Raw genomic sequence first — 17238 nt, 5'->3', positions numbered from 1 at the left:
GAAACTTAATAATTGATAATAGTAAAACATAAGTTCAAGTTTTTAGGCAACTACTTTTTATAATTAATGTTTAAATCCGCAGGAAACTGGTCCCTTATGCCCATTTGTGATTTTGTAAAATTGCACCCAGAGATAATGAGGAAAGAAGTAGAATTTACAGTAGAAAGACATAAAGTATTATAATGCATTTGGATGGTCATTATAAATCATTGGTCTAAGTGTATAAATATTAACTCATATTGTTTGTTCAGTGCAGCTGAACTACATAAAACTGTTCGTAATTGTCAGCCTCTGTGAATATTACATAAACGGTAAAAGATGAATCTCAAATTTGTGGTAAGAGATTGTGTCATGTCCCCTGTCACCTTTTGTATTACATGATCCATGTGTGACAGTAAAGATGGCTGTTGGTTTCATCTGTCTCACAGAAAAACTAAACGTAATGAAATATTTGAAAGTGGAGAATTGCTTGTAGTGAAATTATGCTAGTACCAAGGGATTCTCTTTTGAAAAATTATCCTTCCTCTCTTTCAATCTTGCAATGATTTGGGTCAAAGCCCTGTCCACCTTGACCTTGAACGCTTCTGGAGATGGGGCATCCACAAATTCTCAGGATACAATTGGCTTTCTGGGCTGCATGTACGTGCTAACGGCTTGTGTCTGATTTTTCATCTACGAATAACCCCAAGCCCTTCACTGACGGGTTGCTCTCAGTCTGTTTGTTGCTCAGCCTGCTCTGATACCAGCGATTGCCCCGACTCAGATGCAGGATATTGCACTTGGTCTTGTTGAACTTCATGAGGTTCAGATGGGCCCACTTCTCCAGTTTGTCAAGGTCTCTTCTAGACAACAATTCTTGACACTCCCATCTTCAGGTTTCTGTTATGTGATATCATGTCTCTTCATTCTAGAATAGAGCTTGGCAAAGAAATGGTTGCTTTCTGTCTCTTATCTTTGTTTTTTTTTTTTGTAGTGTGCATGAGTATCTTCATATTCAGGGTCCTGAGCAATAAATCTGACACCAAGATGTTGTGGGGTTTTTTTTGTTTGTTTGTTTGTTTGTTTTTTTCCTTTAAATCTTGCTGTCATAGTCATAGCAGGAATTAGTTATTGTGAGAGGACAAATTCAGCTTTGAATTGCTGCTCAGCTTTCTGGGAGTAGGAATACATCGCCATAGTGTAATTTGCCAGGTGAGGTGATAACTGAGGGAAAGACAGTCCTCTAATTCACTGTTTGTTTTTTTTTTTGTTTTGTTTTCTTTTGTTTTTTTCTATCTCAGCATGGATTTATTACACTGAGTTAAAAAGCTTTGAATAAAACTAAACCAAAGAATTTATGGATTCTTTAGTTTCTTTGCTTCAACTCCGAGAATTTCTAAATGCCTCTAATGCATATTGCACTCCATTACCAATGACAGTAGTCAGAGTCGCTTGGGAGCCTCAGACAGTCAAGTAGACTCTCCTCTTAGCAATAACTTTTATTGGCTAGAAATGTAGGATATTTTTGTTTTTATGGTTAATTTGTTGTTTCTTTTAAAAAGTGTATCACACTAGTATTGACTTCATATAGAAGATTTGTGTATTTTACTAAGGTATGAAAAATCATAGTAATTGTCTTTAATGGTCAAGAAGGAGATCCTATGTTGGCAAGGCTGGAGTGGGGCTAAAAAGGGCCTGTCAGGAGAACTGCAGAGTGATAAATTTTTTCTTTGGACAGTGGCTGGGAGGCTTTGTGTAAGTCTCGGCCTATAGTTACAATGAGGAAGGAGAGGGCTAAAGGACACTTTTTTCATATGCCACAAATGGTTCCTAGATTTCTTCTTTTAAGACCAGAACAATCAACGTTCCTCATGTGAATCAGATGTAAACTTTCATAGCAATGCCATTGACTGAGCGGTTAATTTGACAGTGTTTTAATGAGATAAAAGTTTGCAGTTGTCAGTTACTTGGCATACTTGCCTTGATTATCTGTTTGATATATGTAAGTTTGCTTTGTGGCAGTTCAGTTTGACACTAGCAACTGACCTTTTCAATTCTGGATTGACTAACATTTCTGCTACGTAAAGGCTGAATAAATAAAAGGCCTCCTCAGTATGATGATATTTATTTTTAACGAAAGCTTGATGTATCTACTTTTTGGATTTGTTGAAAGCAAAGAATGTTCTTCTTTTTATCTTTCATAAAATCCAAAATTATGTAAAGCGTGACAAGAGCCAGGAGTAATATCCAATTTCTGGTTTTATTAAAGTAAATGTAATTTGACTTCTTAAGCCAGCACTCAAGAAAATGCATACAAGACAATTTGGTACCTTATATACTTATGAAAACAACCGAAAAACCAAATCTAGTACTTTGGTTGTTCAACTCACAGAGGAAGTCAATACTGCTCTTCTGACACAAGCCATTTTGATGTATTTAAGACTGTTCTTATTCTTCTTCTAGAGTCAAATAAATGCTTCTAGCCTCTATTCATCATCTTCCATCACTGTTCCTCAAGCAGACGGTTTATCTAATGGAAGAGTAGTGTTCTTCAGTGCAGTTCTAGTTGCAGATGCCTCCTCCTTATTTTCTAGTTAGAACTGAGAAGAGGTACAACACTGAAGCAAAGGTGCACTTCTTCCTTTTCCAATTAAGTTTGTGAAAAATGAGCACTGGTCTTTCCCATGGAAACGTGCAGGTGTTTTGTGCCTGTGCTAGGAGAAGTGTTTTTCTGACAAAGTAAAAGGTCTTATCCATTCATCAGCTGCATTGCCCTCTCAGTATCTCCAGTTGTCAGGGAATACCATTCATCTTTCTTTTTCATCTAATAACATGAGAATGTGAGATGGTATGGTCTGTGGCATTTTGGTCAACTGAATTGTTTGATGATTTTTGGTTCTTCCGTGCCAATTACTGCCTGTGTAATGGGATGAATAAGAGCAAAACTCACTTTACATGAACTCTCTACATTTTTCTAATGTATAGAAAGTATTTAAGATCCATGTAAATGAGCTTTCATTGAATAGATGGTACATCTCAAAGGATTTTTCTTTTGTCATCAGCAAGGGTAAAATACTTGACGAACAGCAATATATTGTTTGTACCAAAGCCAAATCTACAGCCTTTTTAACTGTCAGCCAGAATTTAACTAAATCCAACTAGTCTGTCAGGTGAAGTGAAGGACTTGCTCTTGACTTATCCTCGAAGGAACTGCTCAGTGCTTCAACACAATTTTAGAAGGTGCACCAGAGAGCTGTGTTACCACATGCCTTTGGCTGTTAGAGCCTAAAATAATTTCGCTTCTTCAAGTGTCTTCTCAAGGGCAGACTGTCAAAATACCCCCACCTACAGAATCTACAAGTCTTCATGGATTGATTTTAGATATGGACCATTTGCCCAGAATGTTTTGCTCACGTTGACTTCTGCCTTCCTAGGAAGGTAATTTACGTGTCTTCACTAAATCTTACGCTACTTCAGCCCAAGTACCTCTTCATTTATTGAAGATGAGACATTTTTTTGCAATGGACACATCTTTCTCACCTTGTGTCCATGGTTGAAAATTCAAAAGGCTGTCACTGTTTACAGAACCTTATCCAAAGTAATTGAGTGTAAAAGAGTGCAGTTAGGGCCCAGTCATCTGAGTGCAAACAGTGACTGATTCTTCAGTGTCTCAGGAGTTGACATTTAATAGAGCTGTCAACTAGAGTGCCACAGGCATTTTCCTTAAGTGGTAGATACTCTGAGAATTGTCAAGGAATTTCTACTTCTTGTAGACTTCTCTTTGGAATTTTAATAATTATTTTGGCTTTTTATTCCTATAGAAATAGTTTGCTAACATAATCCAGTAGACCTTTCCCTTGTTTGTTCCAGGAAATCTAAAGTATGTTCTGGTTATGAACTGCAATCAAATTCCCATTTTATCAAATTTAACTAAAGTACTAGAATAACAGTATTTTTACTGATACGTTGTTTTGCTTCATTATCGTATCTTGTCTCTGTTCTGTTTGAATAGTACGTGAGGGCATGTACCTTGTTAATTTGGCAAATTAAAAGAAATTTTTTTTTTGTCAGGAATTACTTCTGTAGACATCCTTTCATGTAAATTATATTGCTGTCTCAAAGATAAAAGTTTAATTTGCTCTTGATCAGGATTTTTTTTTTTGTGTAGCCTCTATTTGCCTCTTCATTGATAGTTCAAGTATGATAAATGCTGATTCCTTGCTTAGCAGTCCATTCACATAAAATTTTGCATGAAAATGTACTGTTTTAAACTGCTGATAACAATGACAAAGGTTCCAATTCTGATGTAATCAAACCGCATGGAGTTTGACTTTGATATGTAAATGTAACCTTGCAGTACTGTACTTACCTGCTGTAAGATAATGTTGTCCAATGAAGTCCACAAGCATTGAAATGCCTCACTGACCTTAACAGGAGTGCAGGTGTTGGTGGCATCTGTCAACATACTGAATTACTGGTTTTGAATGACAGAGCTAATTGAATCAAGAAAATGCAATTGAATGAAAGAGTCAGTACTGCAGAGAGATAAATTGGTGATGGCATAACAGGTTTCAATGAAATAAGCTCACAATTAGACGAAGTAAATATTTTCATCATGGTTGCTGGGAAAAAAATACAAAAAAAGATAAAGTGGATGATTTAGTAAATTGGACTCACACCAAAACAAATATAAGGTTTAAGAATAAAGAATACAGCCCATACTTGAGTAATGAGAATATATTCCGCAGGGTGTTATTGCTCTAAATTTTAACTGGTTTAGTTGCCTATGTTTTCTACCATATATTTTGTCCAAATCACAGATGAGACTGATCAAACCATTGTGCGGTTTGTGGGCCTAAAGAATACACCTTATATTCAAAGCCAAGAATTTGTTGTTAGTCTGAATGAAGTCTGAATGGCCTAATCAAGTTATTTTCAGTAGTGGTGAGCACATCTCACATGCCATGCCTCCTCGTTTCTATATTGCATTTTATTTAAGGTCATATTGCTGCCTGCTCACTATAGAAATGTATGTAACAGTGAATTTTGCCACAAACTTATACAAGGATAAGCAAAATCTAAAACTTGTGGGCTGCTGGTTATCATTTTACTAGATAAATCACATTGTAGCTAAATAAGCCAAAACAGGGCTCCAGGCAGGCAAGTGAAGTCTTCATTAAAGCCTGACAAGTCTGGAAGCATACGGTGTTGGCTTAATACAAAGCCTGTTACTAGCAAAAACAACAGGGTTCAAGGCCACATGTAAGAGTGCAAAGGACATGACAGACAAATATTGAGTATGAGGAGCGTTTTCAGTGTCCAGAAATAGTTGGTTGTGCAACAGGAGAGTCCTAATTTCTTCTCTGTTGAGTGCTATCAAGATGTTTACTAGAAGGTTTCATTCAGTCTACTTTTCAAAAGTGGACTGGGCACCTTAGGTGGTTTTAAAATTTTTGTTATTGCTGCATGGGGTTTGGATGTAGGTAAGTAAGGATTTTCTTTTTTAGTTATTGTTTGGTATTTGTAGTAGTATTTCTTTTTTTGGAGGTTATCACCGCTTTCCCACCTAGTGTAGAGTGATGCTTTGCCACTAACAAGCATTAGAATAACTCTTAGAAACAGTACATGCACAGAAACAGGCTTCAGGAAAAGGACCTGGGAGTGTTGGTGGACAGCTGGCTGAACGTGAGCCAGCAGTGTGCCCAGGTGGCCAAGAAGGCCAACGGCTTCCTGGGCTGTATCTGAAATAGTGTGGCCAGCAGGACCAGGGCAGTGATTGTTCCTCTGTACTCGGCACTGGTGAGGCTGCACCTCCAATCCTTTGTTTAGTTTTGTTCTCCTCACTACAAGAAAGGCATTGAGGGGCTGGAGTGTGTCCGAAGAAGGGTGGCAAAGCTGGTGAAGAGACTGGAGAACCAATTTTATGAGGAACAGCTTAGGGAATTGGAGCTTTTTAGTCTGGAGGAGGCTGAGGGAAGACCTCATGCTCTCCAGCTACCTGACAGGAGGTTGTAGTGAGGTGGGAGCCGGTTTCTTCTCCCATGTAAAAAGTGATAGGGCGAGAGGAAATGGCCTCAACTTGCACCAGGGGAAGTTTAGATTGGATATTAGGAAAACTTTCTTCCGGGAAAGGGTTGTCAAGCCCTGGAGCAGGATGCCCAAGGAAGTAGTGGAATCACCATGCTTGGAGGTATGTGTAGATGTCGTGCTTAGGGACATAGTTTAGTGGTGGATTTGTCACTGTTAAGCTAATGGTTGTACTGGTGATCTTAAAGGTCTTTTCCAACCTAAAAAATTCTATGACTCTGTTATTCTCAAGTTCTTCTACGTATGCTAACGTTGCTGTTAAGTAGGCCTAAATTACACTGTCATTTACACTGTTCAAATAAAATATTATATAAAACTACTTTCACATTTATATTCCTTGCAGTATGATTAAAGTAGGATCATGCTTGTAGTCTGTATGATCATTGAATCCTAGTATGCTCCTCTTGGAAACCTAGTGAGTGCTGTTATTTCTTACAGCCCATATCAAAGTCGCTTGGCCACACAGTTTTTCTGGTCACCATATGTAAATTCAGTACTTGGAATTATGTGTACCTTGATGATGACTGATTCAGTATGTTCCTGGTATCACCTTTTGTTTCGCCACAGTAAAATATGCCATCATTTTCTGCTTGATAAAAAGCTTTACAATAGGGAATGTGTTTGAACCCCATTGCCTTACTTGTCTTCCGGCCTAGCATAGTATGTAAGCAATTCTGATTGACTTGTGCTTTTAAAGCCCCCTTAAAATGCAGGAAATACGTGAATCCTATGCATTGAAGCAAGGTGGACAAACAATGAAGAGGGTAAAGAAAGGAAAATAGTGGCTGTTGTCATCCTTGTTTATGATTAATAATAAGTTGCTGTAGTTGTAAAGGCTTGTGAATCTGGACAGGGAATGCTGCTCCTGGCTATGGGTTTTCAAGATGAGCGTCTTGATTCTTCGGAAAGACTACTCATTGGCTGACCTGATACTTTTGAGCTGAGTGCTGTTCCTATGAAGGGTTCTATGACACTCAGTATGTTTAAAAAGGGAAAATTTAAAAACAAGAAAATAAAGCCTATTCTGTTCATCAGACTCAGTGTAGTTTTAATCAGCATTTTGTTGTTCTAATATATTTTCTACTGTTCATACAGACTTTAGCCTTTACCCTTTCTAGTATGTCACTAACTTTTTTTATATATGTATAAATAAATGTATATTTACATTGTTTTTTTTTATTTTGAGAATTATGCTTGTCAAGGTATTTGCTGTCTGCTAGAGTTGATTTGCTAGAGGAACTTGCTCCTTGTATAAAAGGACAAAATTCACTGGAATGAGAAAAGATTTCATTTTTATGGAAATTCATGAACTAGTGTTCGGTATTTATAGCACATGTTGCTGATAGGAAATTTAAGTATTTTAATTATAAGATTACAGTAGATTTGATAATTAGATGAGATGTAATGTCTAATTAGTAGTTAATTATATCTTTTTGACTTTGATGTATATTGAAATCTAAGAAATAATAGCTTAATATTTCTTCTGTTATAGGTAGCTTGCATGCAACTCATCAATGCTCTTGTTACATCTCCTGATGACTTGGATTTTAGGCTTCACATCAGAAATGAATTTATGCGCAGTGGATTGAAAGAGATATTGCCAGTAAGTGCCTTGTAGTCTCTCCTTGCATTACTATTTAAATTATTGGACTGTTTGAGCTTGAGAGGGGGAATGGGAGAACAAGCTTTAATAAATTATTCTCAAAGGCATTTTATTAAGTTTGGGCATGAACTGTTAGATATGAGAAGCAGTCTTAAAATAAGAATGAAAAGGTAAAGTGTGCTCTGTGAACTTTATGCTGATTCCTCAGTGCTTTAGGACTTTGATTTGGAACACGTGACACACTGTTCTGCAGAAACTTGTTAAGCCAGGCTGAAGCCATGTTTACCTTTTGAGTATTTAACTAAACTCATGTGTACCTGTAATTTTAAACTTTAAAATAACGTAGACTTGGGAAAGTTGTTAAAATGATAAGGTTTATTTACATATGGAAATGCTATTTTTGTAAGCCTTTCTATTGTTTCTTCTTTGCAGCAATTGACATGTATAAAGAATGAAGCACTAGATATTCAGCTGAAAGTGTTCAATGAGCATAAGGAGGAAGATATGATTGAATTCTCTCATCGTTTAGAAGATATTAGATCTGAATTAGAATATCCTTTTAGATATCGGCAAGAGAAAGATGAACAAAATAAAGTGTATAATGGATATTTTTCTGGTATAATTTCTGTTTAAAAGAAGTTATCCGTCAACAATATTGTTTCCTTGCTATTATCCTCCTTAACATTCTTACTGAAGTAAATGATGTTTACAACATGGTGTGGAATACAGTTAAGGACACTAGTGCTGAAGGATATTTTCTTTCTATTCTCCAACACCTTTTGCTGATAAGAAATGATTATTTTATACGGTATGTTTAATGCTATGCTAAATGTTAATTGCGGATTTGGTTGTCATTTAGTCATTAACAGAATATTTCTTCCATAAATTTAGTGATAAATACAGTTTAGTACTTTTTTGTGTGGTCTAAGTACACCTCTGTGAACTCATGTTCAAATGTATCAGCATTGAATAAGAATGAAGTCTATATGTTTTTGTCTCTTCTGCTTAGCGTACAATTTTATATATAACTATAGAAAACTATTTTTGTTGGGATCTAAACCTTACTGACGGCAAGCGTAAGCAGTCAGGACAGGTCTCTTAATTGGTTATAAGCCATTATAATTTTGTGGTGTCTTTGAGTCAAAGGACAAAACCAGGTATTCACAAAAGTGCACTTTATACAGAAATCTGAGTAGATGATTAATTTAGAATAACTTTTGGTTGGAAATTGAGTCTTCTCAATATACGTTATAGGTCAGCGTGAGCATGTTAGTGTTTATTGGAAAATTCACTGGATAAACTACAGCAATACAGTTAAAATCTTAGATGTCTGAAGCTACCAAATACTTTCTTTTCTACAAACTGCTTGCATTGTTTTTGAGGAAACACTGGATGAATTGAATATGAGCTAAACAGGGAAGGAAAGCCATTTGTCTTCTGCATTGTGTTCTGCATAACTTTGTATTTCAGGCAAGATCTAGCACAGATATAACTTTAAAGGTTAAGAATGCTTGCCTGACATGAGTACACCTGTGCTAGGCCTCTTCCACCTGAAAGGATTTGAATTCACAGCTTGTACATTCTGGGCAAATGACCCAGCTGTCATACCCCCAGCCTGTTAGATCAAGATGGTTTTCCTTCTTCTTACTGAAGCAGGGCATCTGTAGTTACAGAAGTCACAAAACCAGAAGGATTCAAGCTGATCTCTTTATTGGGAGGAAGCAGGAGGGAGTCCTTTCATCTTGTATTTCCACAGTGAGAGAGGTGGAGAGTTTATATTTTAAGGACCATTTATCTTCAGATCTGCTGTTTTTTCGAGCTTTGTGTAAACTCTTCCTGTGTAATAAACTGTCAGATATATTTGTCCTTTCAGACTTTGTGGGTTTGCACCTACCCTTCTATGGAAATAAGGCCAGATCTTTTTTGACCTTACTGTGTTCATAGACAGGATTTTAAAAATATGTTGATAAATATGCTGTAAAAGAACCAATCTCTGTCTTTAGTCCACAGTATTTCAAATTAATTGAAGAGTGTGTGTCCCAGATAGTGTTACATCGAAGTGGAACAGACCCAGATTTCACGTATCGCAAAAGATTAGATATAAATATCAGCCACTTAATAGGTAAGTACAGTATTTGGAAATTACTACAGTAGCATACTTCTTTACATGTTTCACAAACCAAGTTAAAGTTGTATATGTGATTAAGAATCTTCTGTTTCCTGTATATGTGCAATTGTGTCTGTTTATTTTTTCAAGATATCTGTGTAGATAAAGCAAGATTAGAAGAGTGTGAAGAGAGGGCTTCTGAACTTTCCAGAAAAGTAAGTAATTTTGAAGTTATGTGATCATAAGATGGACACAGAAGATTACTTAATCGCTTCATGAATAGTGCAACTCAACGTGGCATACTTTCGAACTTCAAATAGCTATTACTTCTATGTTTAAGCCGGAGTTTAGAAGTTTTTTGTGAACTAGGAAGCAGAGAAAAGTACTGTTAAGTATTTAGCCACAACTGAGAATCTTCCTACTATTTATTTTCAAGTTATGTATACAAATCTCCCAAAAAGAAACTGAGTACCTTATGTGAACAGTTGTCAGTTTCTTCAAGAAGAAGAATTGGCTCATTTGTATCTACAGTACTGTATTACTGTAAATATTCTCTTTAAACTACTTTAATTTCAGTTGAATCCATCAAGTACTTTATGCCATTTTGTATAGTAAGCCCTTGTAATGGTAATATTGGTGGTACTTCTATTCAGTGAATGCATGGAAGTTAAAATAAAAGATCAGTTTGTACCTGTCCTTAGTATTGTTAATGTGAGTTATAACAAACACAATAGGAAAAGTTGGAATCCAGAGAAACTATGCAGAACTGACTATTATCAACAATTTTCTTTCCCCATCTCTCCCTCCCCCTCTTTTCCTTAGTTTGAAAAAGATTTTGTAGTTCATCAAGAGACCCAGGCCCTACTTCAAAAAAAAGAAGAAAGAATTAATGAACTTGAAGCAGAATTACAAGCTTTTAAATCACAGGTATAAGGCAGTTGAAATGAATGTATGAAATACTGTTTTTGAAAAGGGACTTCATTTTGCATCTGCAGATTCTGATAGTGCAATTGAGGTTGTTTTTCCAAAGAATTCTTATTATCGATCATTAGTTACTGTTAAGTTCCTTTATTTCTTTTTTTTTTTTAATACAAAGAATTGTAGGGTGACATTAATTAGCTGTTTGAGTTCTCAGATGATTCTTTTCGTGCCTGAGCTCTGTTAATTAAACCTGATTCTTACGTTTCATTTGGGTTTTGTTTTCAGTGTCATATATTTCCAAAGTAATTAACCACATAGAGTAATAAGTCTTATGCTTTTAGATTAGCATTCATCACTGTGATCTTCATGCTTCCACAGGAAATTATTCATTATGCAGTTTGCTTTGCCGAAGCCTTACTGTGGATATCCAGCAGGGAAGGAAATAACCTGTGGCTGGATAAGAACATCTCCCGATAATTTTTCAATTTTCAAGCATAAATAGATATTTTAAAATGTGATGGAGAGGAATAGTGCAGATTTTTGAGAGTAGTACTTAAGTTAACTTGTAACTACTTCAGCTCTAAAATCTGAGTGAGGAGACTCTAAGTGAATTTTCTTGTGTCTTATTTCCTGGAGTAAAAAGAACAGTCAAGGAAAGAAAGCTTCATGAAGACATGCAGATGGGAATATGATAAAATACATGTTTTCATCACAGAGCTATTTTTATACTTTTTAGCTTGTTTAATTTTCTGAGTGAGGAAAATTAGTCTGGTCTGTTTAAAAATGTCATTGTAATTCAGATTGCTGCATGTTTACTGATGTTTGAAGGCCTGCGGTAGATCTTGAAATAGTAGAAATAAATGTATATATTTTTTTGTCTTCCTGAAGTACTAATAAGACTGTCTCGATACAATATAGATGTCATTACTATATAGAATAAGAAGGCTGTGTGTAAGACAGCTGTGGTTTTTTTGAAGGATATTCTTTTTCTACGTTACTTTGTTCTTTCAGTTCTGTAGAATGAGAATGCTCCTGTATTGGAAAATGTTACAGAATGACTATTATCTTCAGATTCTGCTATTATGTACTTGGAAGGTTTCTCTGGAATCTGTATAAGAAAGAACACTAGAGATGAGGATTTTTTTTTTTGGAGCTAAACCATAGCAGTCTACATAAAATTTCATCATGATACGTATCAGTCCTTCTTTATATATTTGTCATTTTTGGCATGCACCTCCTGATCTTGAATGTCTGCTTCAAATCTCGAGACTTCCAATTATGTAATCAAAAGCATGTTTGCCTCATAGTTCCTGTTTGATTGTCCTATACAAGAAAAATGGCTTTCAACTGACTTGCTGGATTTAATCTATGAACTATGATTGTTAGGCGTTTTGTTGATAAAAATATGAAACTGAATATTTTTTTATCAGTATGGTTCCATGCCATCAACACACGGAGGTGCATCTGTTGTTCCACTGGAAGCTACGGGACCCCATCAACTTCCACCTCCCCCTCCTCCACCCCTGCCTTCTAAAGGAGCAATTCCACCACCACCACCTCCCCCTCCTCCTCCGCCGCTTTTGAATGGCTTGGGAATTCCTCTGGCTTTTGGTGGTGCTCCTCCACCACCGCCTCTACCAGGCCTGCCTGGAGCTCCATCTTCATGTACTTTGCCATTTGGAATGAAGCCTAAAAAAGAATTCAGACCTGAGGTTACAATGAAAAGACTCAACTGGTCCAAGGTAGGACTTACAGCAAATACTTGATGTAAAATCTTACATAGCGCTCAGGGCAAATATATTGTCGAGAGTAAGACTATATAGAACAATTGATATATTACTTTACTTTGCTTTGCTTTCGGGAGACCTCACCTCGAATACTGGATCCAGTTCTAGTGCCCCCACTCTAAGAGCGACTTAGATCTGTTGGAGCGTGTTCAGAGGAGGCCACAAAGATGATCCAGGTGCTGGACAAGGACAGGCTGGGGGAGCTGAGCCTGTTCAGCCTAGAGAAGAGAAAGACTCTGGGGGGACCTAATAGCTGCCTTCCAATACCTGAAGGGAACCTACAGGAAGGCTGGGGAGGGACTTTTTACAAGAGTGTCCAGCGATGGGACAAGGGAAAATGGGTTTAAGTTGAAGGAGAATAAGTTTAGATTGGATCTTAGAAAGAAATTCTTCAGTACGAGGGTGGCAAGACTTTGGAATAAACTGTCCAGAGACATTGTGGCTGCCCCCTCCCTGGAGATGTTCAAGGCCTTGAGTAGCCTGATCTAGTCGTGAGGCATCCCTGCCCATGGCAGGGAGGTTGGATTAGATGATCTCTAAGGTCCCTTCCAAGTCAGGCCATTCTATGATTCTGTGAATTATTAGTTAAAATTATATAAGATATGAATGCCTTGTCTTTCAGTTTTCATCACTTTCTGAAACTTGCCTTTCATTGACTCATGAGTCATCTGGACAAGTATCTGTTGACTTTCTGACGTATGTGGTAAAAGTCAGTTCTGGTGTAGAACAACAGAAGCTTGACACCAGTGGTCTTCCTGGGTCCTACTATGCCTTGTCTCTTAGCAGACTGTTTATATTGGATTGGTCACTGCATTGTACTGATAGCTATAATACTTCAAAAAAACTGTCTTGATGGATCTAACTTGGACTATTGGAAGAAGCATTGCACGTCTCTCCATTTGTCCTCAGTATAAATACACTTATTTAAATTTAATAGTTAAGAAATATAGTCAGTTGTGTGGGTTTTTTTTGTTTTTTTGTGGTTTTTTTTTTTTTTTTTTACATCATGGTGACAGGATCAGGTATAACAGAACTGTCAATTTACTAAGTTTTGGAAACTCTAATTATTTAGACCAAAAAAAGTTAGTAGAAAGATATTTCAGAATTTTATGTAGCAATCAAAGCTATAAAGTAAGATAATACCTAGTTAAACCAGCTGTGTTCAAGGAGTATTTAAAGTTTACTCAAGTTATAAATCTAGTTTGAAGATAATTTGCTATTATTAGACTGCGTAAGAGTATGTTGTATGTATTGCTTTAAACTTATATCAGTTTGTGCAAAAGCACTTTCTGTGAGCATTATCTTCAATCAGCAATATATTAACAATTCTGAGAATGAATTATATACCAAAAGTTCACGTTTTATGGAGCTCTTAAGCATTTCATTTGCTTCAGGCTCTGCAGAGCACAGTCTCTGCATAGTAACAAAATAATTTAATTAGTAAAATTTTGTTTTGTGTATTGCTTATAGATCAGGCCTCAGGAAATGACAGAATCCTGTTTTTGGGTTAAAGCAGAAGAGGACAAGTATGAGAATGCTGACATGCTTTGCAAATTGGAACTTACGTTTTGTTGTCAAAAAAGGGGTAAGTAATAGACTACTTTTCAGCTTTTGTAGTTATATTTGAAACCATTTGGGGCTCAAATCTATATGAAAATTTTTGAATATATTATTAACATACTTTTTTTTACGTATAATGTATGAAGAAAAAATTTGAAAGTCCTAGACTGCTTAAAGCAGTAATATTCAACTATTTTACTCAAAGGGTAAGAAAAATTCTGACTTCAAGCAAAACCTTACCAAAACCCCCAAGAAATGCTTCTGGATAATACAGACTTCTATTCACTCATGTTTGGAAAAATATTTATAAAATTTAGTCAGAACACCTTAATAAAACATAGTGTTCTAATCTTGAGTCTATAAGATGATGTTTTTATCCTCAGAATGCATATGATAATTGATATGTTTCGGTTCCATCAAAGAGGAGAGTCTTTTAATGCAATCTTTTACCTTTTGATAAACTTGTAGCGATGTAGATGTCCTTTGATATTTTGCTTAGCTTCTTCAGCTTTTAATGTATCGTAGAAGAGCAAAATATGTAAAAGCATTCCTAGCTTTAAACTTTTTCTCGCTTTCTAGAAGTCACCAAAGTTATTCTGCCCCATATATAAAATGCCTCTCTCCTGGAATGGTATCAGAGACTTTGGGGCAGACAAAGGGCTACAATGATTAATTTCTTTTCAAACTGAAATGGCATTATTATATTTTTAGATTGCTTTATAAATTTCAATTTGATAATTTTATTTAATGTAGTGCATGACATTCTCAAGTTTCTCCATATTTTGAGGTATGCTTTGGTGTGCATTATCCAATTTATTTTTTTATAATAACCAAGGGCTTCATTCTGCATTTGTCAGAGCAGGCTTTTTATGTTCTAGCAGTATTTCTACTGAGTTGAGTATTACAGTTTATTACTCCTAGTACTTAATATTATTAAGAATGCTGTACAAACATAAAAAGGCAAGAAAACCTCACAGACCACAGATGATTTTGCTTGAATCTATTAGAATAAGCCTAAAAGGTAATTGTGATGCCTTTATAATGTTAGGAGAATTCCCAAGAATGTTCCATGAATTAATAGGTTGGAAGGTTTAAAAGCCACTGGAGGAAATACTGTTTCCTACGTGTAATTAAACAGTAATATTTGGGAGACAAGATGGTGTTCAAGCCAAACATGTTAATGGCTCAAAAGAGAATTGTGAATCTCCACAGACAGTGAGAACATTAAAGCTAACAAGATTAACATCTCTTCAAAGTTTAACAGAATAGACTGAATACATTGTTTTCACAAAACCTAATAGAAGAGAGTTACTGGTTCTACAGTTGAAAAATCAGTGAAGTGTACTCTCATACCAAAAGAGACAGGGGTGTGGTTAAAAGGCTATAGCCTGCAGGGACAAATTTAAATTATTTTTTTTTCACAGGTCGAGCTTACTGCTTAATTTTTTTCTGATTTTTTTTTTTTTTTTAAAGTTTTGAAATCTCTCTCATTGCACGTGAGTGATAAGTGTGCCGTGATCTTAATTTTGCAAAGGAAGTGGAGACACCAAAGATTTTATTTAGAACAAGTAGGTGTCTAAAGGGCAACTTGGAACTAAATTTCCTATTATTTTAAGTGAGTTTTACAGAAATTTGCATGAATGATTAAACACAGAGGCAGACAGAACTGGGCAGCTCAATGTTGTTTATTAACAGCAGGACAGCAAAGTCACTGCTTTTACTCTCATGACCATGGAAAGAGGGGATTTTTTTGGTAGCTTATATGTAACTTACTGTTTAAAGCTTGCCAGTGAAATTGGAGACATCCAGTTTTCTTTGCTTCTCAGTCTTGAAGGGATTTAACAACATGCTTTCTAAAGGAGAATCAGCAAGCTATTCATTAGAGTCCATGTGAGAACAGTCCTTGACTATATTTCTAAAGCTTTGTCTCTCAAACCGGAAAGATGAGGAGCTGAAAATGATTCTGTAGCCAAATGACAACATGCAGAGAATGAGCTGGTTTCCACTCTGTTGAAGGGTCTGCTTATGCACTCTTTTCACTGAAGTAATTGTGTAAGAAGAGGTATCCAGTTGTGGAAGCAAGGACCAGAATGTTCAATGACGCTAAGTGAATTTTATTCTGATTAAGTAAAATCAGATTGAAGTACTCAAATGTTCCGTTCGTGCATTTTGCCAGCTGATGTGTCAAAAGTATTGCAGTGTTGATGCAGAAGAGGAAGTCTTATGTCTCTGTAAATAATCCATTGAGGAATTTCTACTAGAAAAGGAATACAGAACAGTATAGAATAGATTTGAAGCTTTAGCAGATGTTTGTATAGAAGTTACAAATGATGTTGATTCTGAATGGGTATTGAAGCAATTAAACTTACTGAAGATGTTATGGAAGTATAACAGAAACATTACCGCAAGAATAAAAAAAGTAAAAGAGAGTCTAGCTTCGGAGTGTAGGAAAAACAGTGAGTAGTAACATGGAGCAAAGACTATGCTCAGAGAAAAAAAAATCATCACTCTAATTCAGGATGTCCGAAGCCATGTCAGAGACATGTCCTAGAATCATTGAAATAGTTAATTTGGAAGGGACTTCTGAAGGTCATCTGGTCCAATCACAGAATCACAGGATTACCTAGAGTGGAAAAGACCTTTAAGATCGAGTTTAACCATTAAGCTAACACTGAGAAATCCTCAATTAAACCATATTCCTCAGCACTGTTTTTACAGAACTCTTGAATACCTCCAGAGACAGGGACTCCACCACTGCCCTGGGTGACCCATTCCAATGCCTGATCACCCTTTCGGTAAAGAAATTCTTCTTAATATCCAGTCTAAACTTCCCTTGACACAACTTGAGGCCATTTCCTCTTATCCTGGGTCACCCTTCTAAAAGGACCAGTCTGTTTTGTGTTGCTTGGTGCTTTGCCCAGCTGAGTTTGAGCTATCCATCAAGATGAAGATGTATGGATGGACAGCCTGCTCACGTTTGGCACCATGGTGGTGAAATTTCTTTCATAACATCTTCATGGAATATCTTTTATTGCAACTTGTTCATTCTGTTGCCTCTTGGTCATTGTGCACCTCCAGGAAGAATCTGATTCCCTCTTATTTGTAGCTTGCTGTTAGGCAGTTTGAGGCAGCAGTAAGAGTTTCCTTTTGTTCTTCAAAATTGACAGCTCTCTCAGCTTTTCTGTCTGCATCTT

General features: G+C 36.3%; 1 protein-coding gene across 1 annotated transcript in view; it reads left to right on the top strand.

The window, feature by feature from the left end:
* The window catches only part of LOC104272099 (protein diaphanous homolog 3-like), a gene marked incomplete at its 3' end in the record, with an annotated part of 32550 nt that extends 18481 nt beyond the window's left edge, over positions 1–14069 (top strand). The window contains exons 8-15 of the mRNA XM_009866999.1: positions 7559–7669; positions 8102–8220; positions 8361–8477; positions 9673–9791; positions 9927–9991; positions 10599–10703; positions 12128–12439; positions 13955–14069. Coding sequence (XP_009865301.1) covers positions 7559–7669; positions 8102–8220; positions 8361–8477; positions 9673–9791; positions 9927–9991; positions 10599–10703; positions 12128–12439; positions 13955–14069 — 1063 coding nt within the window. The remainder of the gene's footprint in view (positions 1–7558; positions 7670–8101; positions 8221–8360; positions 8478–9672; positions 9792–9926; positions 9992–10598; positions 10704–12127; positions 12440–13954) is intronic.
* Positions 14070–17238: the final 3169 nt, after the last annotated feature.

This window comes from Apaloderma vittatum, unplaced genomic scaffold, assembly GCF_000703405.1.
Source record: "Apaloderma vittatum isolate BGI_N311 unplaced genomic scaffold, ASM70340v1 scaffold3483, whole genome shotgun sequence".
NCBI classification, from domain to species: Eukaryota; Metazoa; Chordata; class Aves; order Trogoniformes; family Trogonidae; genus Apaloderma; species Apaloderma vittatum.
Note: the sequence above shows the minus strand (reverse complement) of the source record. Positions and strands in the feature narration are given on the sequence as shown.